General features: G+C 42.2%; 1 protein-coding gene across 2 annotated transcripts in view; it reads right to left on the bottom strand.

Annotated features, from left to right (window-relative positions):
• Window positions 1-25,542, bottom strand: part of LOC132834760 (proline-serine-threonine phosphatase-interacting protein 1-like) — a 114,377-nt gene extending 88,835 nt beyond the window's left edge. For both annotated transcript variants that reach the window (XM_060853745.1, XM_060853746.1), the window contains exon 1: window positions 25,409-25,542. In XM_060853745.1, coding sequence (XP_060709728.1) covers window positions 25,409-25,441 — 33 coding nt within the window. In that variant the 5' untranslated portion in view covers window positions 25,442-25,542. The remainder of the gene's footprint in view (window positions 1-25,408) is intronic.
• Window positions 25,543-25,947: the final 405 nt, after the last annotated feature.

Below are 25,947 nucleotides of genomic sequence, written 5' to 3'. Positions count from 1 at the left end.
AGGGTTCAGAAAAGATTTAAAACGTTCAAGTTTCTTAATTCAAATTACGACAAAAAACAAGAGCAGAAATATACCATCCTGCCTTTCGAGGCTGTCCCACCATTCAATATAATCATGGCTGATCATCCAACCCTGCTCCCACTTTCACCCCATACCTTTGACCCCTCTAACCCTAAGACAGATAGCTAACTTCTCCTTGTAAACATTCAATGTTTTGGCCTCAGCCACTTTGTGCTAGCTAGTTCTACAGGCTCCCACTATCTGAAGTGCTAAAAATACTCATCTCTGTCCTAAACGGCCTACCCCAGATCCTTAGATTGTGACCACTGGACTCTGATCATGAGAAACATCCTTCCTGCATCTACCCTGTCTATAGGTTTCTATAAAATCTGCCGTCCTCATTCTTCTGAACTCCAAATGAACCAGTCTTTCTTTATACATAAATTAAACATTTAAAATTGGAGAAGGAGTCGGCTATTCTGCCCTTTAAGTCTGCTCTGTCAGTCAGTCATTCACCACGATCATGGCTAATCATCTAAATCAAGAGCTTCTTTCTGCTTTTCCCCCATATCCTTTGATTGGCTTTAAGCCAGAGCACTATATCCATCTCCTTCTTGATATTGTACAATGTTTTCGGGTAGTGAATTCCACCGGCTCACCACTCTCTGGATAAACAGATTATTCTTCATCTCAATCCTAAGCAGTTTATCCCATATCCTTCAATAGTGATCCCGGATTCTGGACTGCCTTCTCATTAGGAGCATCCTTCTTGCATTTACACTGTCCTGTCCTATTGGAACTTGTTAGATTTCAGAGATTCTCCCCTCATTTTTCTGAACTCTCGTGAATGAAATCCTAACCAATTCAATCTCTCCTCACGTTTCAGTGCAGACATCCCAGGGATCAATCTGGTAAACTTTCACTGCACTCCCTCTTATAGGAAGAGCATCCTTCCTCAGATAGGGAGAGCAAAACTGCACACAGTACTGCAGGTGTGATCTCACCAGGGTCCTGTACCATTGCAGCAAGATGTCCCTGCTCCTGTATTCTGATCTCTTGCTATGAAGGCCAATATACCATTGCCTTCTTCATTGCTTGCTGTAACCATGTTTACTTTCAGGGACTAGATATAAAAGGACACCCAGGTCTCGTTGCACCTCCCCTTTTCCAATCTATCAATCAATCAATCATTCAGTTAATAACCTGCCTTCCTGTTTTTCCTCCCAAACTGAATAGCCTCAGTTATTCACATTATACTTCAGCTGCTGGCATTTCTGCACTCGCACAACTTGTCAAATCACACTGAAGCATCCCGGTTTCCTCCTCACAGCTCACCCTCCCACACAGCTTGGTGCAAACATGGACAGACTGCATTTAGTTCTCTCATGTAAAATCTTTAAAATATATTTAGAGTAGCTGCAGTCCAAGCACTGATCCCGGTTATATCCCACTGTCCACTGCCACTCAGAAAATCACTTATTTATTCCTATTGTTTCCTCTCTACCAGCCAGATTCTATCCATGTCAGTACATGAACCACAATCCCAGGCACTTGAACTTTACATGCTAATCCTCTTCTGTGAGATCTTATGGAAAACCTTCTGAAAGTCCAAGTAAATTCACATTCATTGGATCTCCTGATCAATTCAACCAATAGCTTCCTTGAAAAATTCCAATAGATTTGTCAAGTGCAATTTCTCTTTCGTAAATCCATGCTGACTCTATTCAATTGGCATTGGTGTGGACTTGTTGGGCCAAATGGCCTGTTTCCACACTGTAGGGAATCTCATCTAATACGGTCACTGTTTTCTCAGGTGCTCTGCTATTGGATTTTTTTTTAAATATAATGGACTCTAGCATTTCTCCCCATTACCAATGTCGGGCTTAACTCATCTATATTCAGTTTTCACTCTCCCTGGTTTTCAAATCATGGCCTTACATTAGCGACCCTCTAATCCCTAGGAACTATTCCAGAGTCTACAGAAATTTGAAAGATGACCAACGCTTCGATGATTTCTAGGGCCACTTCCCTAAGTAGTTGGAATGTAGATTGTCTGGGTCTGAATTGATAGTGTGGAGTTAGAGAAAATAAAATGAGATGCAGATTTAATTTGATCACATTGTTTGAGGGATTAGTTTCACATGTGCATGCGTGTGTGTGTGTGCGCGCGTGCATGTTGATATGGCTATTGTGTTTCTTTACAGCATTTCCCTTTTCAAAATAATTCCCCACGATGATTTGGGATGTCCAGAGGGTAGTGGCGAAATACTACAAATATGCAAAAACCATTGTCACATCTGTTCCACTTTCTAATAGTGAACCCCACAATTTCAAAATCAGTTAACTGGGCACTGAGCAGTTATCGAGTCTGCCTCAGCTCCTTATTGTTTAATTCAAACTGTGGACATCCACCTACCCATTTGTGGATAGGGAAACTGAAAGAGAGAAAAAAAATAGGGAAGTTACACACCACTTGGGAGATACTTGAGGTTCTCCTCCTCAAACCACCAGTTTGATTCATCGAGTTACTTTCCCTGTAGCAACCACCAGTGAAAACCAACCACGAGTTACAAAAATATCAGGTTATTCACCGGTGTTCTTTTAAAAAAAAAACAATTTTCTTAATACTGGAGATGCTGAATAGCTTTAGAAGCAAGTGGACATTGATTTAGAGGTCTGATTTGAATGATAGCACCTATAAACGTACATGGAGTGCAGTTTCACCAAAATTACCATTAAGTTTCACACAGAAGGTGGTGTGTGTATGGAATGAGCTGCCAGATGAAGTGGTGGAGGTTGAGACAATTGCAACATTTAAAAGGCAAAGAATAGGAAGGATTTAAAGGGATATGAACCAAGTGCTGGTAAACGGGACTAGATTAATTTGGGATATCAGGTTGGTAAGAACCAGTTGGGCCGAACTGTGCTGTACATCTCTAAGTGATTAAATTGTAACCAATGATGATTAAGAAGTATTATAAATTAGTGATGTTTTTGTGCATTAACCATTAAAACTACCTTACTGACCCAGATTCAAACTTGTTCAAAAATGTTGATGTGATCAGCAATCTGTATTTCGGACAATACGAAACACGTGATTTTAAAGTTAAGCAGAATGGTTTTTCCCGTGCGTTTCCTTCCCTATCTCTTGGGCAAGCTACAGCTTTTCACTCCAGCTGCTGCATGACTGTTGAGTCAGAGAAACAGAAGTAGGCCCATTCAGTCTTGCAAGCCTGCTCCACCATTCAATTTAAAAGGGGAGGCAAAGGCCTCAAATGGTATTATTGTTGGATTGTTAATCCAGAGACCCAGATGATGGTTAGGGACCCGGGTTCAAAGGCCACCACAGGAGACGGTGGCATTCGAATTCAATAAAAAGTGAATCTGGAATTAAGAGTCTAATGATGACCATGAATCCACTGTCTATTGTTGGAAAAACCTATCTGGTTCAGTAATGCCCTCTGTGACTCCAGACCCACAACAATGTAGTTGACTCTTAACTGACCTTAGGGCAACTAGGGATGGGCATCGCTGCCTAGCCAGCGACACCCTCATCCCGTGAAATGTACAAAAAGAAAAGATTGCGACTGATCCTCTACCTCCAATTTCTCTTCATACCTCTTGATGCCCTCAACATTGGCCCATGTTGGCATTCACCTGATGTCCACACATGCCTACTTTCCAGTAGGAGTCACCTGGCACCAGATCAACAGCAGGAACGCAAAGTAACCCCGAACAGGAGTGAACCTGGAGACCCTCAGAGTCTCTATAACTGATGTTACTTGGGTGGGTATTCTCAATTACCAAGCTATCTACTTAAAAAAACCTGAGAAAGGGGGCAAATTACTAAATTCTCTTGGAGAGGAGAGAGGGAGCAAATCTTTCTAAATTGTGGAGATCCACAAATTTGATATTCTTCCATTGGTCTTGTTGCTAATTGCATTCAATTTGGGAAGCAGAAGCCGAGGAACATTACTGCAATTAAATAATGAGTCACACAAAAAAGAAAGAATTGTCTTGCAACTGCGGTTTTATAATGGACCCATCACCCACTATTTTTAGAAAAACTCAGAGGCTGTTGCACAAACACTACTGAAGGAACAGGAAGGGCAGGGTTACGGTGATGGACAATCCCTCAGCTTGATAAGCAGCAGATAGCTGCCCATTCTGCAGGCTAATCAAAACTATGACCAGAGACAGCTTTTAACTGGGACTGCCATTCAGGATTGAAGCTTGTAATGGGTCTACCTGAATGAAGTAGTGAGCATTGCATTCGACACATACCACCTCATGATGGACTCCTGCTCCTAATTTGTAAGAAATACAATTAACCAAGTAATTATCGGTACAGACTCAGACTGAAAGCACATTTTTAAACGATGTTAACATTGGTAAATTAGTTGGGAAAATATGGCTTACTGAAAAAAAAGGATTTCCAAAATCAACTTCCAATTGTAGAACCATGTTTTGGACAGCAAGGTGGGAGCCTCAAGGCAAGTGACCCAAGGTCTATTTGCATCTAATGTCACCTTGATCATATGCAACCTTCTATTCTCCCATGTGCCAGAAACAAAACTAGACAACAATTTCCCTCAGGAAAGTCAGGATGAGTACTAAGCTCTCGTTTGCTCCCATGGGCCTCCATTTTGGACAGTCAGAGATATACAACATGGAAACAGACCCTTCGGTCCAACTCATCCATGCTGACCAGATATCCTAGCTGCAAATGTGTTGCTGGTCAAAGCACAGCAGGTTAGGCAGCATCAACTTAGGTCCCATTTGCCAGCACTTAGCTCACATCCTTCCAAACCCTTCCTATTCATATGCCTTTTAAAAATGTGGTAATTGTACTAGGCTCCATCCATTCCACACGTACCACCTTCTGCGTGAAAACGTTGCCCCTTAGGTCCCTGTTATATCTTTCTCCTCTCACCCTAAACCTATGCCCTCTAGGTCTGGACTCCCCGATCCCAGGGAAAAGACTTTGCCTATTTACCCTATCCATGCCCCTCATGATTTTATAAAATTTTGATAAAAGGTCACCTCTCAGCCTCCGACACTCCAGGGAAAACAACCCCAGCCTGTTCAGCCTCTCCCTATTGCTCAAATCCTCCAACACTGGCAACATCCTTATAAATCTTTTCTGAACCCTCACAACATCCTTCTGATAGGAAGGAGACCAGAATTGCACACAATATTCCAACAGTGGCCTAACCAATATCCCGTACAGCTGCAACATGACCTTCCAACTCCTGTACTCAATACTCTGACCAATAAAGGAAAGCATACCAAATACCTTCTTCACTATCCTATCTACCTGCGACTCCACTTTCAAAAGGAGCTACGAACCTGCACTCCAAGGTCTCTTTGTTCAGTGACACTCCCCAGGACCTTGCCATTAAAAAAGGTGTATAAGTCCTGCTCTGATTTGCTTTTCCAAAAAGCACTGCATCTCGTATTTATCCAAAATTAAACTCCATCTGCCATTCCTCAGCCCATTGACCTAGCTTATCAAAATCCAGTTGTAGAATTGGGTGATAAAGTGTGAGGAGGTCCCCTTCAACAGAGATCATTTTGCTCCAAATTTTATCCCATTCAGTCAACATGGTGTATTTGTTGTTAGGTAGTAGCAAGTGGTGGTTTAAGAGGAATTATGCTTATTCAATACCTGGTTAACAGACCAACTCTACTCATTACAATTTAGCTTCCTATCTTACCAAGCTCACCAAACAAGCTTGGTGTTGGGAAACAAAGTACAGAAATGTGGGAGAAATCCAGCAACATCTACAGGAAGAGGGGAAAAACAGAGTTAACGTTTCGAGTCCAGAATTGTTCTCTCCACAGGTGCTGCTGGACCTACAGATTTATTCCTGCATTTCCCATTTTCATTTCAGAATTAAAGCGCCCACAGGTGTTTGTTTTATTTCAGAGGCAGAGAAAACTTGACATGGGAACCAAAACGGGTCCCTGATGGATTGCTCCGAATGATGGCCATGTTCGAAACAGGGTGCCAATATCACAGGGCAGGTTCCTGAGGGACTGGTGACACACAAAGGGACATGCACCCAGCTCATGGGCTGGACCAGGCTGCATCTCTGAATTAGTTCAATTGCCACATGTACTCACATGAGTACAGTGAAAAGTTTACATATCGCCACTTACAGCGCCATCTTAATACAAGAGTATTAGGCACACATTATTTAGAAAACACCCAGGAAGAAGAAGAAGAAAAAAATAATTAATAATAAATAAATAAAATCAATAAATAAATAAGAGTCTCTCATTACAGATCATAGGAACAAGTTGGAAGAATAGATAAAAACGTTCAGAATAACAGTCTTTCCAACCCAGACCACACTAGCACCTAGCTTCCAGTAACTAGAAGACATCTCTCCAATGTCTCACTGTGCCTGCGCCAGACCCACTAATGTAACAGTCATCTAACACTTTAAGGGCCATCTCTTCACTGCTGAACCCACACTCGCCCCATAACCAGGAGTCTCCAATTCCACTGCTGCTACCACCTCGCATCTCCGCTTGCTGTCAAAGCACCTCACTCTTTCATTGCCGTGCCTCCTCAGCTAAAAGATTTGAGGCTCATATACCTGCTGTCTTTATGTGAAGTCTAATGCAGACACAAAGTCAGCCGGACCAGCTGTGCTTGTCTAGATGCACAATGGCTTTTTGAAAAACAATGCTACTGGCAGCAGGGACGCTGGCTACTTTCAGGCATTCCAACAGTGGTGAGCTATTCTGGGTACAGCGAGTGGTAGAATGGGGCTAGAATCAAGACAGAGGAGCATTGTTCAGGTGGGGTAGGGTACGAAGCAGGTTTGACAAGAAAATTCTCCAGGTCTCAAAGAGAGAAACTCTCCATGAAACCTGACATTTAACCCAAAAAAAAAGGTGGGAAAGTGCCAGAGGGAATCTCAGGCTAATCGCAAAAATATCTTCCCTTGTTGTTACGCTCCCTCCCTCTTGGTCTGTTCCTGACATTTTTTCTAAAGTAAAAAGTATTCTGGTGAGTGTTTTGAAACGGATGATGAAATCATGGTATTCAAGATGGTTTACACACACTGACGCCAAGATATCATTATACACTGCACTGAAACAGGCTAGCTTGGTCCATCAGTCAATACTGATAATACTTCCAAAATCAGCCGCTAACCTTCATCAGACTTCTCAATACATCTCTCTGCTCCTGTGTGTTTACCCGGCTTCCTCTTTATACACACCATATTACATACCTCAACCACTCTGCGGTAGCGCACTCAATGCTCACACTATTCAAGTTATTTGTAGCCAGGTTAGAACATAGAACAGTACAGTACAGTACATCACAGTCTTCTAGCTATGCTCCCAGTTCTGGTCTCCTCCAAAGCAGTTTCTCTTTTACCCCCCTCCCTCTTAATTCATGGGATGTGGGTATAGCCAGCAAGACCAGGAGTTTTGGCTCATCTTTAATAGCCTTTGAACAGAGTGGATTTTTACAAAATTTACTATGAACGGTTTTAGTCCCCTTATCAAAGCAAAGATATACTGGCAGGACAGAGAAGTTTCATTGGTTTTTATCCCCAGTATGGAGTGATTTTCTTGAGGATAGTTTGAGTAGGTCGAGTTTGTACTCATTTGGAGCTTAGATCAATAAGAAAGCTTATTGAAACATGATTCTTAAATGTTTAATAAGATTGTGTGGAAAGGTGGTTTCCCCTTGTGGGAGAGTATGGATCTTAGAGTAAGGGGTCATCCATTTAAGATAGAAATGAGGAGGATTATTTTTTCCCCTGAGGGTTGTGAATCCGTGGAGCTCTTTACTACCAAGGGCGAAGTCATTAAGAATATTCAATGCAGCAAAAAGGGAAATCAAGGGTTATGTAGTAAAGGCAAAAAGTGGACTTAAAAGATTATTAATTCAACCATGATCTCACTGAATGACCAAACAAACTCAGAGCAAAGGCCAAGTTGTGCTCCTCTGCTTTATGGTCTTAGTTCAGAATCACACATTGCTGTGGGTCTGCAGTTGCATGTAGGCCAGACCAGGTAACAATGATAGATTGCCTTCCCTAAGTGGGGTTGATGAGTGTCATCAATAGTTGTAAAATCACAATTACTAAGACTAGATTTATATTCTAGATTTAGAGTATTCTTGCACATTAGATTGCTTCTCGTGGAGTCAGTGCTTGCTACTGGTTATAGAGCTAACAGCTTTGCACCAAACAACCCCCTTACATGGATTAGGCAGACCCAACCAACCAGTTGAGAGATGACATGGTACAAGACTGAAGCCTGTGGAAATTTAACCTGGGCTTGCTGGCCCAGGGGTAAGAACACCATCACTGTGCTACAAGAGCCCCTCTGCTTTTGATACACTTGCAAGTATTTGCAACATCTAATGACTTAATGTAGATCTCTGTACAGATTTGATTGATTGGAAATGTTATTGTATAACTATGGAGTAGGTGGGTTTGGATTGCAAGCACCCTGGCTCAGAGGTAGGGACACTACCATTGTGCCATATGAACCACCTCCACCCAATTTCTTTGGATACACATGCAACTGTAATTAATAATCAACACCTATTTACCTACATACCCTGAAATACTGAAGGTTTAACATCCAAAAGAACCTATTGGGGTCCTGTGACACAGTAGCAGTTTCCCCATTGTCTTGTTACTGACTCCTTCCTCATGTTTTCAGTATTACTTGCTAATGGGGCTCTTTTGGTATTGTGGTAGTGTTCCTACCTAGAGGCCATAAGCCTGGCTTCAACTCCCACCTGCCCTAGATATGGGTAATAACACCAGAAACAAAAATTGCTAGAAAAGCTCAGCAGGTCTGGCAGAGAAATCAAAGTTAATGTTTTGGGTCAAGTGACCCTTCCTCAGAACCTCTGGATGTATGGCATCTGCAATTCTTTCAGTTTTTGTTTAGAGTGTAACAAGATCTTTGAACAGGTTGGTTAGGTAACTACCTGCTACTATTGTAATTGGAGTTTGTCGAGACAGGGAGAGAAGATTTATTACATTAAATCAAACATATGCAGTGAAATGCATTCTGTCACCTCAAACATCAACACCTTGTGGTACACTGGTTCACAGTTCAAATCCTATTCCAACATCTGATAACCAAGGAAGGTATGTTCACCACATTTGCCAGATAGGTCAAGTATTCACCTGAAAATTCTTCAAAAACAATCCTCAGTTGGTTAAGAGCAGGCGAGATTCCTACTTAGTGGTTTGACAGCTATCACCAAGCCAATCCATAGCTTCAGACTACATCAGGTGTGTAATAATGCATATTGTCACAGCTATTCAAAAGACTCAGTAAAATAGAACACAAGGTCTACCTTGCTATTTCCATTACTCCATCAAAAAAAAGGTATTCATTTGAATGGAGTGCTAAAATAATTTTAGATTAGTGGCTTAGAGGGATCTAAAATGTCCAAGTTTGCACACGATACAAAGCTGGGTGGCAAGTTGAACTGTGAGGAGCAAGCAGTGTGATTTAAACAGGTTGAGCAAGTGAACAAATGCATAATGTGAGGTTATCCAGAGTCAGAAATCAAATGACACCAGGTTATAGTCCAACAGGTTTATTTGAAATCACAAGCTTTTGAAGGAGCAGCCCTTTGAAAGCTTGTGGTTTCAAATAAACCTGGAGGACTACAACCTGGCCTTGGGATTTCGGACTTTGTCCACCCCCACATGGCACTTCCACTTTGCTACCAAACTGGATAATCCTAAACACAGGAAGGCAGATTATTATTTGAATGGTGATATATCAGGAAAGAAGAGGAGGTGCAGCGAGGCTGTCTATCTTTTCACATCAGTAAGCATGAAAGAAAGCAAAATGGTACTACCCTGTCTAGGCCATTAGAAAGAGGATTGGAGTACAGGAGCAGGGATATCTTGCTGCAAGGGCTTTGGTGAGACCACACTTGGAACATATGCAGTTTTAGTCTCCATATCGGAGGAAAGATGTTCTGGCGATGGAGGGAGTGCAAAGGTTGACCTGCCTAATTCTTGGGACAACTGACATATGAAAAGTCACTAGATCTTAGGGTTAAAGGGATAAAAACACGGAACAGGATAAGGAGTTGGATGATCAATCATATTCATATCGAATGGGGAAGCAGGTTCAAAAGTTCGGAACCATAGAATCAGAATGGCCAACTCCTGTCTCTATTTGTCTATGTCTTTATGAAGCTTATTGGCCAAATCTAGAGGTCAGGTCTTCAGGATGTTAAAAAAAAAGGGATAGAATACAAACACCCTGCAGATACTTCAGCAGAAAAGCTTCTAGCCTGTGGGCTGGATTCACACTGTTGGCTCAATGACTAAAGTCAACAACATGGGTTACATCCTGCACTGGCTGTACTACAACTGGGAAAGCTCTACACCTTGTGGAGTGGTCACCTCACACTGTCTGATGAGCCACCTCCTGGATATTAAACTAAAGCCACTAGTTATCTCCTCAGGTGGTGTAAAAGATCTTATGGCATTATGTTTAAAAGCCGGGGAGTTCTCCTCAGTGTCCTGGTCATTATTTATAACCTCAACTAACATCACTAGCAACCAACGGTATGGTCATTATCATTTTTATATTGGAGAGCTTTGAGCATGAATGGACTGCTGTGTTTTTGGCACCCCAACATTGACTACATTTTAATCACACTTCTTTGGCTGTGAAGCACATTTTATAACCTTGGATCAAAACTGCCAAAATGCACTGGGTGTATGGATGATTAGTATCGAAACAGAAAATTTGAAGCTGTGGGGCAGCTATGGTTTTAAATTAACCACATTGTTGAAGTTGAGCAAACTGAAGAAAGATTTGTTATCTATACTATGCCCTTGCTCTGTCCAACGTTAACTGTTAACTTGTGAAAACGTTCCATGCACCAGCATTAACTTCTATAACAGATGACGCAGTCGCTGCATTAGATGCTAGGTTAGTAATACGATCATGGGATACATGCGGCTATACCCAGTCAAGAGACAAGAAAGTTATGTTGCCTGCCTGGTGCAAGGTCCAAAACTGGACAGAATCCAGTCATTGTATTCCAAGCATCAATGACATAGAAACGACTAAAAAAAAGTTCTGCTGGGAGGTGTACAAGCAGACAGGAAATAAGTTACAAAGCATAGCTTCTGAGGTGATAATCTGATTACCTAAGCCATCATCTTCTAGCAAGGCAATCAGGGACAGCTTTGCCAGCGATACACACATCCCACAAATTACTGTGTAAAAGCCAATTGTCTATTTTTAGCCAAAAAGTTTCCATATACCTCGTGTAAAAGTCAACCCTAGTTCTTCACAGATAACAGATCAACATTTGAGAGTCAAGGTATTATCTTGTACATAAATGTTACGATGAGGAAAAGAATTTCTTTTTCCGTGCTATTGTGCTTTGATGTACAATTCACACCAATTTAGCGTGAAATTTGAAGATGCATCAGGTCAGAGTCAGGTGACAACCTCCCTTTGAATTAAAATTAGAATCAAAATCCCTACAGTGCAGCTCAGCTTCCCAGTAGCACTCATGGAATACACTCACATACCTAGTAGAGGTTCTGAAATTTCTTCATTTCATGTAAAAATGCCCTCCAGAGCAAAAAAAAACAGCAGTTTTTAAACTGAAAGTTATTGAAGTTGCAGACAAGACAAATACACGGTGTAGCAGCAAGAGAATTGTGTGCTTGGGAGAAACTTGAGAGAGACTGGAGAGAGATAGATATCAAACTAACTTCAGAGAATGCTAAGCCAAGAGTCTGCCAGAGGTAAACTTAGCAAGTGGCCACAACCAGAGAGAAAAAAAAAGGTGTTGCTGAGTGGGTACTTGAAAATTGTCAAGATGGAAAATGTGTAAGTCGTGAAGTCATCCGAATCCATGTACAAAACGAATCAAAGAAGGATGGAATTTTGGATTTTAAAGCAAGTGCTGGCTGGTGCCTATGCATCATGAGAAGCCCTGACTTAGTTCTCTGCCAAAGCACTCAGCTTTCACAATAGCTGCCTGTGAATTAAAAGATAAGATATTACACAGTTTCACCAGTTGGTGAAATCGGCAAAAGGGAGGCTTCTGCTAATGATACGGTATTTTGGACTGTAGAGGTTGCAAAAACAGGAAAAAGACACAGTTAAATGTTCTGTATCCAAGTGCATGCAGCATTTGTAACAAAATAGAAAAATTGTTAACACAGATAGAAATAAAGTACAGTAGCGCCTTGACATACGAACGGCCCCGTTCACGAACAAATCGGTTTACGAACAGGATTGTGAGTAAAATTTTGCTTCAACGTACGCACGGAATTCAAGGTACGAACAAATGGAGTGAAGTGCAGGCTTTTGTTGAGAGGCATCACCCTAACAAAACTGTGACCAACAGAGCAGTGAACATTTTAAATGACAATGTGACGACCCATTTTCAGAAAATTCTGCAACAAAGAAAAAAAACCAAGTTTCTCTGGATCGTTTTCTTGTGGCATCATCAACCTCAAAGAGACAAAAAAAAGAGAAAAGACTCCAGAAATATCCGAACAATGGAAAAATTGATTCAGTTCGCGAACTGGGTCCCAGAACGGATTAAATTTGTAAGTCGAGGTGCTACTGTATGTATGCTTTGATAGATATCACAGACATGGTTGCAGATTGTCCTATCTTTGGATAGAAAACGCAGTTCAGGTATGTGCAATTGTGTATGTAAAATTTTCACCACCATCTAAAACTGCCCCACACTTAAACAGTTGAGTGAATGGAAAGTGGATTGAGATGTAACCTAAATTCAAGCTTCTTAATATCCAAATTGTGGGCAAAGATCTGGAAACACAAGATGAAATAAAACAAGAGAAACAAGAAGGTGGAGTGTGTGTACAGAATGAGTGTCAGAGGAAGTGATGGAGGCTGGTACAACTACAATTACAACATTTAAAAGGCACCTGGATAAGTACATGAATAGGGAAGGCTGAGGGGGAAATGGGCCAAATGCTGGCCAATGGGACTAGATTAATTTAGGATAGCTGTTCAGCGCTGATGAGTTGGACAGAAGGGTCTCTTTGCATGCTGTATGACTAGAGACAGAAAAAAAAGAATAAATTCCTGTAATGAGAATTAGATCTGGTAATTAATAATTATTTATGTCACAGAGCCAGAAAATACATCAGTTGTTAATAAGGAAACATTTATGACAACATGTTACCTCCAAAGTGTGACTTCTGTTATGTGTCAGGCCCAACTGAATCACATTCTTTAATAAACAGGAAATTATGACATCAGTAAGATTACAATTTAAAATTTTCAGCATACTCCAGATATTGTGGAGTCAAATACCTGTCATACATTTACTAGAACTATAGTTAAAAACCCCTAAAGGTTCCATTTGGAGAAAGTACCCTGCAGTATATAGCTCATTAAGTAAAAAATGAGGTCTGCAGATGCTGGAGATCACAGCTGCAAATGTGTTGCTGGTCAAAGCACAGCAGGTTAGGCAGCATCTCAGGAATAGAGAATTCGACGTTTCGAGCATAAGCCCTTCATCAGGAATAAGAGAGAGAGAGCCAAGCAGGCTGAGATAAAAGGTAGGGAGGAGGGACTAGGGGGAGGGGCGATGGAGGTGGGATAGGTGGAAGGAGGTCAAGGTGAGGGTGATAGGCCGGAGTGGGGTGGGGGCGGAGAGGTCAGGAAGAGGATTGCAGGTTAGGAGGGCGGTGCTGAGTTGAGGGAACCGACTGAGACAAGGTGGGGGGAGGGGAAATGAGGAAGCTGGAGAAATCTGAATTCATACCTTGTGGTTGGAGGGTTCCCAGGCGGAAGATGAGGCGCTCCTCCTCCAGCCGTCGTGTAGTTGTGTTCTGCCGGTGGAGGAGTCCAAGGACCTGCATGTCCTTGGTGGAGTGGGAGGGGGAGTTAAAGTGTTGAGCCACGGGGTGATTGGGTTGGTTGGTTCGGGCGGCCCAGAGGTGTTCTCTGAAGCGTTCCGCAAGTAAGCGGCCTGTCTCACCAATATAGAGGAGGCCACATCGGGTGCAGCGGATGCAATAGATGATGTGTGTGGAGGTACAGGTGAACTTGTGGCGGATATGGAAGGATCCCTTGGGGCCTTGGAGGGAAGTGAGTGTGGAGGTGTGGGCGCAAGTTTTACATTTCCTGCGGTTGCAGGGGAAGGTGCCGGGGGTGGAGGTTGGGTTGGTGGGGGGTGTGGATCTGACAAGGGAGTCACGAAGGGAGTGGTCCTTGCGGAACGCTGATAGGGGAGGGGAGGGAAATATATCCTTGGTGGTGGGGTCCGTTTGGAGGTGGCGGAAATGGCGGCGGATAATACGTTGTATGCGCAGGTTGGTGGGGTGGTAGGTGAGAACCAGTGGGGTTCTGTCTTGGTGGCGGTTGGAGGAGCGGGGCTCAAGGGCGGAGGAGCGGGAAGTGGAGGAGATGCGGTGGAGGGCATCGTCGATCACGTCTGGGGGGAATCTGCGGTCCTTGAAGAAGGAGGCCATCTGGGTTGTGCGGTGTTGGAATTGGTCCTCCTGGGAGCAGATGCGGCGGAGACGAAGGAATTGGGAATATGGGATGGCGTTTTTACAGGGGGCAGGGTGGGAGGAGGTGTAGTCCAGGTAGCTGTGGGAGTCAGTCGGTTTATAATAGATGTCTGTGTTGAGTCGGTCGCCCGAGATAGAAATGGAAAGGTCTAGGTTGCAATGCAACTTGTGAGAGCTTCACAAACAACTTACCCAGCATGCAAAGTGAGGTTGGCACTGCAAAGCTCACCCCGGAAAGGTTTTAAAATCTTGGAAGAACATTCCTTACACCAGTGACTTGCTCTTGGATTCAGCTTGGCTGCAGGGGATGAAGTATCCTTTATTTTCCCCACCTCTACTCCACCGAGATTCTTCTATATTGGTATCAATGGGCTGTTGTATTAGTGGTGCCCAAAGTACGAGTCTTCTTCAGTTGGTAGTGAGACCGTTGGTGAAGAAGCCCAATGTGTGAGAGTGAAGACTCTGACACACACAGGGTGGGTGGTCTTTCAAGAGCCAGGTAGTTGTGTTATTTGGAGGTTTGTTGGAATCCTGTGAAGTTTGAACGACATCTCCTCTACATGTTCTCAAAGAAATCTCGATGTGTTTGGTACCTTCTCCAGCTTGATCAGTCACAAGCCAGGGATTCCCGTTAGTCAAGTGGGAATGTCTGATCTTTTTAGGAATGTTTAATGAAGTTTTTCTGTGGTCCCAAGAATGACTGAGTTCAGAGTACAGCAGTTACTTCGGTTATCTGGTGTCAGGCATGAGTGGCATATTCTGCCTACTTGGGGAGTGTTAATAAAAAACCTGCAGTCTCTAAAATCAGACATGATCCAAATTCATAGTTTGAATGTCTAATTGGTTAGTTTATTTTTGAACTCAATATTAAAAGTATCTTTTGAAAAAAAAAGGGGCAGGTCATTTGGCTCATCAAATCTGCTTCTTGAAATGAAAGATGCACAGCCCACACCTCTTGGGTTTACACAGTTAGAGGGGTGATGAAACAAAGTTTCAATATTTAGGAAGTTAAAAAAAAACTATAGAATTTCCTCCAGACATGATTACTTTAGTCTAGTAGAGAATGCCTACAAGTGCTCCATACTAGTTAAAAATCCAAATTTGGTCCAACATGCTTCTTTCTGAAAAGAAAAAAAGTGCTGGAGATCACAGTGGGTCAGGCAGGATCCATGGAGAGGGAGCTAAATGTTTCACATCTAGATGGCTCTTCATTGGAGCTTCTTTCTCACTTATATGCAGATAGTGATCCTCAATAAAAGGGGTCTATTAGTTTAGCAATAAATTATTTCAACAAGTTTATTTTACCCTCAGTGGAACAGCTCTGTATATTAAAAACATACATATATTTGTCATAAATAAGTTTTGGTTATTTTGTTTATTCATCCTCTAGTCTAAAGATTTCAACGGAGGAAAGAAAGCTCACGTCACCATATGTTAATATTGCTCCTTATTCATCACATCTCAGGGCCATTACAAACTGCCTGATTGACAGAATCACTTTTGAAGCCTTGCCCCGTAAACACACAAAAACATGCAACCAGAATCCACAAACAACAAGTAGCCAGTGATTTATAATATCCACTGAGCTTGCGAACAATATACAAGCAATTACAACTCCAAAAATGTTAGCCTAAATTATACTGGATATTAATGCTCAGCTTCTAGAGTGTGCATCATATCCATAAATGTTCTAATTCAGACTCAAAAAGGTGTCATTAATTAATTTAAAAATCACATGACACCAGGTTATAGTCCAACAAGCTTATTTGGAAGCACTAACTTTCGGAGCGCTGCTCCTTCATTAGGTGGATGAAGGAGCAGTGCTCTGAAAGCTAATGCTTCCAAATAAACCTGTTGGACTATAACCTGGTGTTGTGTGATTGTTAACTTTGTACATCCCAGTCCAACACCGGCATCTCCAAATCATCACTAATTAATGGCATTGTAGAGTCAAATGTTAAATGAAGCACTGTAAAGTTTGCTTGAAGATTAGTGAGCTTGATAATGTGATAAAATAATGGTGCTATAATTATTTCACTATTTTTAAACTGCATTAATCAAATTCCCTTATCTACTTAAGATCATGCCTATCTCTATTGAAGTCTCTCAGTTGCCTCAGGAGTCAATATCCTATCAAATCTGTTTGAGCAATTTGTGCTCTCTTAAACCTCTTTTTAAATTATCTTCCCTTCGCATGCACTATTCTAATTTCTTAGTATACTTAAATATTGAAATCATACAGGAATTTAACTTAAAAAAAGGTACAGATGAATTAAAAACAGAGGCTGAGCAAGTCTCAGTTTCAGGGAGAGATTGAGAGTTAATGATCTCTGGTTGCATCTGTATGCAGAGAGAGATCTGTCGGATATATTCAATAGTTTTGTTTTCATTGATGATTTCCAACATTTGCAGCACTTTGCTTTGGTAAGTGTTAACATTTAACAAAACCAGAAACTTCCGAAAATGCACCACATGCTATTCAGCATCGGGGGGAAAAAAACCTTATTTTATGATCTCGAGTCTTAATTTTTTTTTCATCCAGAGTTGAAATGTCTAATGCTCAGGGCACACATTTAAGGTGGTAGTTGCGGTGATGGTGGTGGGGGCAGAAAGAGTTCAAAAGGAAAATATGAGGGGCAAGGTTTTTTTTAAAAATGAAAACAGTGATAGGAATCTGCAACCTGCTGCCGGGGCGGTAGTGGAGGCAGGTACGTTAGGGGCATTTAAGGGACTTTTAGAAAGCACATGAATATGCAAGGAATGGAGGGATGTGGACCAAGGGCAGGCAGAAGGGATTAGTTTAATTTGGTGTCATTTTCAGCACAACATCATGGCCTGAAGGGCCCCATTCCTGTGCTGTACAGTTATATGTTCTAAGATTGATATCTTTGGCAGACCTGAAGGTCATATTAGAAAGAATACCTTTTTTGTACATAGACTGACCTACTGTGTATTCTAGCGTTTTACTCTGAAAAATCAGGATTATCAGGTTTTCTTTGCCCCTGTAACATTTGTTTGATTTATATCATTAGTGAAGTGTTAAATTAACATAAGAAATGCTGGTGAAACTCAGCAGGATTGGCTGCATCTCTGGACAGATAAACAGAGTTAATGTTGAGTGTGATGTGACTCCATCAGAACTGGTATTTTCTATGTTGTTGATAGAGGGGGAGGAGTAGGAAGTGGAAGAGATGGTGAGGGTACCCCGAGCAAAAGGCAAAGGGAATGCTAATGGTTGTGAAGGAGGGATAGAGATGCAAAATGGGTGGAAATGATGTACGGGAAAGGTGGAAATGTGTCTAGGAAATGAGTTCTAGGATTCAATATTGACTTCAACAACTTCGGAGCATGACCGCTGACCTCCATTTTGGACGCCCTCCTCCACCCACAATGGCCATGCCCTTTTCATGTCTTGTTGGATTTGCTCTAGCAGAGCAGAGCTATATGCTTACATACACATGCTCAATTCCAATCTTCCCCACAGAATTTAATACTTCCCAATCCTATTATGACACAAATGAAAACATGTTTGACTTTTGACAAGGTAGAGCCCAGACCTGGAAAAATGATAAATTGAATCAAGGATTTTCAGAGTGAAAAACCCATCACGTGCTCATGTTCAATAATTTGGAGTGCCACCACTGACAGCAGTGTGTACCATCTGAAAGGTACACAGCAGCAGCTCACCCAGACCCCTACAACAGAACTTTCCAAACCCACAACCTCTAACTCTGGAGATCAACAGCAGCTGCAGATATAGGGGAGCACCACACATGGAGGTTGTCCTCCAAGCTGCTCATCATCCTGCCTTGGAACCAGGACCTAAGACAGGAGCTTACATCAAGGCCCAATAGGGCACAGAGGGGCCCACTATGCTTCGCTCATGGGTCAGAGTGCTGCTCCTGGGTTGGCCAATGATTTCCCGCTCTGCTGGGTTAAATTCCCGGATCTGCCTGCCTAACAGCACTGTGGGTGTCCCTACATCATATGGACTGCAGCAGTTCAAAAAGGCAGCTCACCGTGAACTTCTCCTGGATAATCCTCAGGTTAAGGTAATGAGGATTATGAAATTACCAAACTGCCTTTTTTAAAAAAAACACATCTTGGTTCACTAATATTCTTTACAGAAGGAAATCTCACTTTCCTACTTGGGTCTGGCCTCTCCTGCCATTGGTCTAGATTAGTCCCTAAAACTCATTCCCAGGAATCCACTCTGTCGTGGGGAAGGTTGGTTCCAGGGTAATAAATGTTGTTTTTGTCAACAACACCCACATCCTGTGTAATATATATATTTTTTAAAAAAAAACTTAAAACATGCCATTTATCAATTCCAGATTCCTACCTTTTATCTGATCAGATAAAAGGCTTGCATCTTTTGCACCCAGATCAAGAGATTATCATGAAGGGATACAAAGGAAACTTGAGTTTTCAGCCTTGAAAGGAAAAATTGATTTAAAGTGGGGGATTCAATTACCCTTAATGCTAATCAGATGAAATTAATGCAAAAATAAGAGGCCAGAATTCTTAAAATGCATTCAGGTGATTTTCTTTTAAGCTAACACATATATTGCAAGTCCAATAAGAGATAGAACATTTTCTGGTCTTGTTTTAGGACGCAAAGTTGGGCAGATGGCATGTGTCAGTTGACCAGCTCTCATCATCATCATGATCATGCGTCAGCTAGACTTACTGTTGAAATGGATAAAATGGACTAGCAGTTCAAAAGAAAATTAAAAAGTGTGTGTGTAGGCCAATTTTGTCAAATAGATACATGATTTAGCAAAAGCAGACTGGAAAAAGAGTAACTTGAAGGTACTTGCAGTGTCATTGCAGTGGGAGGCACTTAAGGACAAGATACAGAGTTCAAAACGAGAAGATAGATAAAGAGACTTCGGAATTTCATTCAAAGTTAGTAAGGCAACAAAAGGGGAGCTTCTGCCAGGTCCAGAGAACTCCAGATTGCAGAAATTCCAGTGAAGAGCAGACAGCTGAGATGAAATTATAAAAAGGAAAACAGGAAACCAAAAGGAGAGGATATATATATTTTATCAAATTGACAAGTAAATCAAAGCTTAATTTAAAAAAAATACGTACTTAAAAATGCAACAAGATAACTATGGGAATAGTGCCTATTGGAGAAAGGAAACATAGTAATTTGAGAGGACGAAAACATGAGCATGGTTCCTAACAAATATTTTGGAAAGAACGTAATAGAGGCTGCAGGGGTCCTGACCTCTATCAAAAACCAGTGGCACCCCCATGGAAGCAAATGCCTAACATGCAGCAGGAACTTGCCACCAGGGCTTCCAACTCCTTAGTGAGAGTCAGTGGATACCCCATTCCTGAGACCTCTAGCCAACCAGGGGCTAGCAGATCTCCCAGGAAGGTTCTTTATGAGGGGCTTATGCCCGAAACATCGATTCTCCTGCCCCTAGGATGCTGCCTGACCTGCTGTACTTTTCCAGCACCACATTCTCGACTGATTTCCAGCATCTTCAGTCATCACCTTCTCCTAGGAACAGGAGTAGGCCATTCAGCCCTTCAAGCCTGTTCCATCAGGAAATTAGATCATGACTGATCTGTGGTCTAACTTCATATCCTTTGGCCCATATCCCTTAACACCTTTACTTAAACACAAAAAAAATCTCAAATTTAAAATGATCACTGATACAGCATTGACTGCTCTTTGTCAAAGAATTCCAAACACCTATCACCCTCTGTGTGCAGGAAGGCTTCCTAGCAACCTTCCTGAACAATCTGGCCCAATCTGGCACAATGGTTAGCACGGCTGCCTCGCAGCGCCAGAGACCCAGGTTCAATTCCCACCTCAGGTGACTGACTGTATGGAGTTTGCACATCCTCCCAGTGTCTGCGTGGGTTTCCTCCGGGTGCTCCAGTTTCCTCCCACAGTCCAAAAATGTGCGGGTTAGGTGAATTTGCCATGCTAAATTGTCCGTAGTGTAAGGTTAAGGGGTAAAATGTAGGGGAATGGGTCTGGGTGGGTTGCTCTTCAGCGGGTCAGTGTGGACTTGCTGGGCCAAAGGGCCTGTTTCCACACTGTAAGTAATGTAATACTATGCCCCCTAATTCTGGAAACCTCAAGGAGCAGTATTTGATGAGATTTAGAGAGAAGAGGAATTAGCAATGGAACCTCAAGAGGAAGGGGTAAGGTCATTGGTGCCAGACAGGGAATACCTGGATGTGGGTAGATTTCTATCTAGGGGTCTTCACTGGTTTGCCTGTATGGTATTGTCCATCTGCTCATCGCTGATGGAATACCAGAAATGGTGGTAGGAGGTCCTTAAGGGTCTCAAACGATTTCCAAACTAGGTAAGCTTTAAGCCCATCCTCCCTGCACTAAATTAGAGGGGGAGGGCGGCAGGGGGCATGGTTTGGGGATACAATAGAACCTTCATCCTGACTGATTAATCAAGCCCCCATCACCCAGTCTAGTTCTGGAGGAGAACAAAATGCTGTCGTTTTGTGCTGGTCTTCATAAAGCAAGGAGTGTGTGGCACAATTCACACACTACCTAAAAGGCACAACCACTGGATGAAGGTGCTCCGAAAGCTAGTGCTTCCAAATAAACCTGTTGGACTATTACCTGGTGCTGCACAATTTTTAATTTTGTACACACCCCAGTCCAACACTGGTACCTCCAATCATATTTAAAAAAGGTCGATGCGTATATTGGTTAGGATAAACATGATGGGAGGCACTAAAGGGTTTTGCATCTTTGAATTTCCAAGGCCAGGATGATGGCAACTATTAAGAGAAATAACAGAAGAAACAGCTGAGACTCTGACCATCATTTTCTAATCCTCACTCTCTAACTATAGAGGGGGTCTTGGAAGGCTATGGTTTAAAACAAAATAGGGACAGTAATTACAAGCAAGCAATCTCATCTCAGCAGTGGGTATGCTACTGGAAAAAGTCCTGAGGCACACTGTTGATAGCCATTTAGAAAAAGCACAAATCAATCAAGCATGGATTTGAGAAAGAAAGGTGGATCTGGAGACTTTTACCAATTTTTTGTTTAAAAATGGTGTTACAAAGAGAGTCAATGGGGGTTGTGCATCTTATGTCGTGTAGATTTTATGAAAGCTTTTGAAAAAGGTACCTAATGATGGAAAATGATGGCAAAAAGGGAAAACAACATGTTGGATTCAAAGTTGGCACTGCAGCAGAAAGCAAAGGTGTAACAGGAAGAGAAAGGCTGTTTCCAGTTGGGTTATGCAGGCCTCAGTACTGGGTTTGTTACATAAAATGATCAAGATCCCTTTTTAAATTAATTCACAGGACGTGTGCATCGTTGACCAGACAGCATTTATTAACCATCCCTAATTTCCTGGAGGTTTTGGGGAGTCATCTTTTTGAACAGCTGTAGTAAGTGGGTTGTAGGTATATATCTATGATGCTGTTAAGAAAGGTGTTCCAGGATATTGGCCCAATGACAGCGAAGGTGCAGTAATGGAGTTCCAAGTTCCGTGTCCTTAAAAGGAAACTTGCAAATTGTGGTGGTCCCATGCCTCATGCAACTTTTACCACATAGAAAAATACAGCGCAGTACAGGCCCTTTGGCCCTCGATGTTGCGCTGACCCAAGTCCACCTAACCTACACTAGCCCACTATCCTCCATATGCCTATCCAATGCCCGTTTAAATGCCAATAAAAAGGGAGAGTCCACCACTGCTACTGGCAGGGCATTCCATGAACTCACGACTCGCTGAGTAAAACATCTACCCCTAACATCTGTCCTATACCTATCTCCCCTTAATTTAAAGCTAAGTCCCCTCGTAATAGCTGACTCCATACATGGAAAAAAGGTTCTCATGGTCAACCCTATCTAAACCCCTAATCATCTTGTACACCTCTATCAAGTCACCCCTAAACCTTCTTTTCTCCAATGAAAACAGACCCAAGTGCCTCAGCCTTTCCTCATACGATCTTCCTACCATACCAGGCAACATCCTGGTAAACCTCCTCTGCACCCGTTCCAGTGCCTCCACATCCTTCCTATAGTATGGCGACCAAAACTGCACACAATACTCCAGATGCGGCCGTACAAGAGTCTTATACAACTGCAACATGACCTCAGGACTCTGGAACTCAATTCCTCTACCAATAAAAGCCAGCACGCCATGTGCCTTCTTCACAGCACTATTTACCTGGGTAGCAACTTTCAGAGATCTGTGTACATGGACACCAAGATCCCTCTGCTCATCCACACTACCAAGTATCCGACGATTAACCCAGTATCTTCTTGTTACTCTGACCAAAGTGAATCACTTCACACTTACATACATTGAACTCCATTTGCCACCTTTCTGCCCAGCTCTGCAGCTTATCTAGTTTGGAAGGGCTAAATCATAGGTGACATGGTTAAAACATTCATAGATGGTACAAACAAAATTGGGCACATGGTTGATAGTAAGTGGAAAGTAATATACGACAAGTTATCATCGATAGGAGTCAATTGGGCAGAAGAAATGGAAATCAATGGTGAGGTAATTGTGGAAGGAGGCAGACATAGCAAGAAATAAACAATCAAAAAAGGATTCTGTGAAGTGTAGAAGGCATAGTTAGGTGCTCGTAGATCCTTTAAGGTAGGTCGATAGATGGTTAAAAATGCATGTGGAATACTTTACTAGTAAGGCATAGAATATACAAGTGTAGAGGTTCTGCTACAATTTAACTATTTGGAAGTGGATATTACTGGCATTTTTGGCCCCAATTTCCCTTGAGCCAACCGGATATTTAGGGTAATTCCAAAGGGCAGTGAAAAGTCAACCAAATTGCTGCAGGTTTGAAATTGTATTTAGGGCAGCCAGGTAAGGATGATTGCCTTCCCTCAAAGGCATGAGTAAACCCATTCGATCTTTACAATGATCAATGACTAGTTTCAAGGTCACCATTATCGGTGATCAACTTTACATCCAGCTGTATTTATTGATTTTAAAATGTTCAGTAGCTACTGTGCTGGTATGTGAACTCCAACCCCAGGGCATCTTCTGAGCATCTGGATTCCAGGCCCAGCAATATTAACTTGAGGGAGAAGATGGCATTGTGATAATTTCCTTGATAAATCTAACGCCACAGTGAACAGACTGCTGACATGCGATCAGGTGAAGTATGTGAATAATACAACACTACAAAATAAGTGTTCCAAATGTTAAGGACATCTTTGTCCTTCAAAAAACAACAAACTGCATATTTAGGTGGATTTTGAATATTTGCCTCACCCTTTGAGTTCACTGGAACCATAAATGTGGTGTTGGTACAGCAAGGTTCTAGTGTAAACGTAGCCAGAATTAGAATCTGATCAGACACAGGAGCACAGCACAGTGAAACTCTTTACACACAAAAAAAGTCTCTCTCTCTCTCTCCACTTCAATGTTAATGTCAGTATCAGTGCAAAACAGAACCCAATTCATCTCAGTGCTAATCTTGATCACAAATTTTTTTTGTTTGATCAGCATCCTCTTTTTTTTTTAAAAAAAAGAGTATGACGATAGTGTTTATTTTAAATCCACTCTTGGAAAGAGTGTTGCTGCCCAGCACTTATTTCCTATCTCTAATTGCCCTGGAGAAGGTGAAGGTGAACTGCCTTCTTGAATCACTAATGTCCATTTGATGCAAGGACACCCCTAGTGCTCTTAGGAAGGGAGATCCAGGTTCTTGACCCAGTGACAGTGAAGGAACAGTGATATATTTCCAAGCCAGGTGGATAGCTTAGAGGGGGAGCTTGTCGGGGGTGGTGTTCCCTTGGAATCTGCTGCTCTCGTCCACCTCGATGTTAAAGGTCAGGGCTCTGTAATAAGCTTTGCTCAGTTGAATACAACAATATTTTACACATACACACGCGCACTTGGCAGCTTCAAAACCTTGGCTTGTACTGACCATTCCACAAGGTTAAATTGTATGTGTGGCTCAGCAACATCTCATCTTTAAAGCAAGTTCACCTCTAAGCCACACACCATCCGATTTAGAACTATAATCATTGCTCCTTCACTGTCACTGGGTCAGAATTCCTGGAACTCTCTTCCTAACCACATCCCCACATCCCAAGGACAGTGGTGGTTCAAGGCAGCTCCTTACTACTACATTCTCCAGGGCAGGTAGGGGTGGGTAATACATGCTAGCTTAACCACCACAACACCCACATTACTCTTGAGCAATTGAAAGGCAAAAAAGATGGCCCCCACCATTTAGTGACTGCATACATTCTCTCTCACACAGTCACCACTGACCAATACTGGGAGGTGGGGAGTGAGCTGCATTTATGCAGAAGGACCAACACTTCTGATTACCCACGTGCCCAAATTGAAGTCACACGACATAACTGCTCCCAGGAGACTCAGTGGGCATATGCAGAGGGTTATACTCGAGGCACAGATGAGCAAGTAGTATTTCCAAACGCAAAGTGGGAGCCAGAGTGAAGTTTACAATTCACTAACCCAAGGGTTCCGTTTCACTCGGAATCAACTGACCTTGGCTATTGATTACCCAGAGAGTGTGTCAATAACACTTTGCAACATTAACAATACAAGGTTGTGATCTCAAAAACTAGATACGCAAATTAAAAAAAAGTGATTCAGTGCAACAGAAATTATGATACTTTGTTTAACGGTGCAAGTATGAACTGAACCCTCGAGAGGTATTACATTTTCAGCATTAAATATTGGCTATTACTAAACTCGCGAATGAGAGTCCACCCAATCCCGATGTTAACACGCCCAAATTACCTCACGTTACAAGCTAGAACGTTTGGATTTTGTCTGAAACGAAATTTAAAGGAATAAAATAACTGATCTAAAATTGATCCCTTGTTAACTTGTGCACAGAGAGTCTCACTTAACGTGAGATCTACTCACCCAGAAAGCGTCCTTAAAGCGCAGTCGAGTCATTGAGAACAGGAACGTAAAGAAATAGGAAACTCCCTGGTGAAGCTGATGTGATCCTCTCTGGTCAGTGCTGCTGCAATGATGAGATCTTTGGCTCAAATATTTTCTCCCCTTTTTTTTGTCTAAAATTACAACCTCTAACGAAATTCGATCTCCCTGCTCGAACGCTCTTGTTGGTAGCAACCTACCCAAAGAGAGAACAAGGAAGAGGGTTTTTGTTCACTCAAGTGATGTCAGAGGTGACCGCAATTAACACGTGAAGTATTTCAGTAACACTCCAGAGAGTTCAGAAAGCGACAACGCACAGCGTGAAGCAATTTATTTCGAGATTCTTGGAGTGCAGGATGCAAAAGATATGCTGTAACAAATTTATTTTGGTATATAAGGCAAGTGTCTAAGAGGAGGTGAGGTGAAAACAGCTGTGAACGGAGCTGAGAATCATTACTTCCTGCGGCACAGAGGGAGGGTTCTCTAAGATAAATGGAGCTCGGGTAGAGAGAATTCTGGAG

Source organism: Hemiscyllium ocellatum, chromosome 42 (assembly GCF_020745735.1).
Source record: "Hemiscyllium ocellatum isolate sHemOce1 chromosome 42, sHemOce1.pat.X.cur, whole genome shotgun sequence".
NCBI lineage: Eukaryota > Metazoa > Chordata > Chondrichthyes > Orectolobiformes > Hemiscylliidae > Hemiscyllium > Hemiscyllium ocellatum.
The sequence above is the reverse complement of the archived record's forward strand: the minus strand, read 5'-3'. Positions and strand labels throughout refer to the sequence as shown.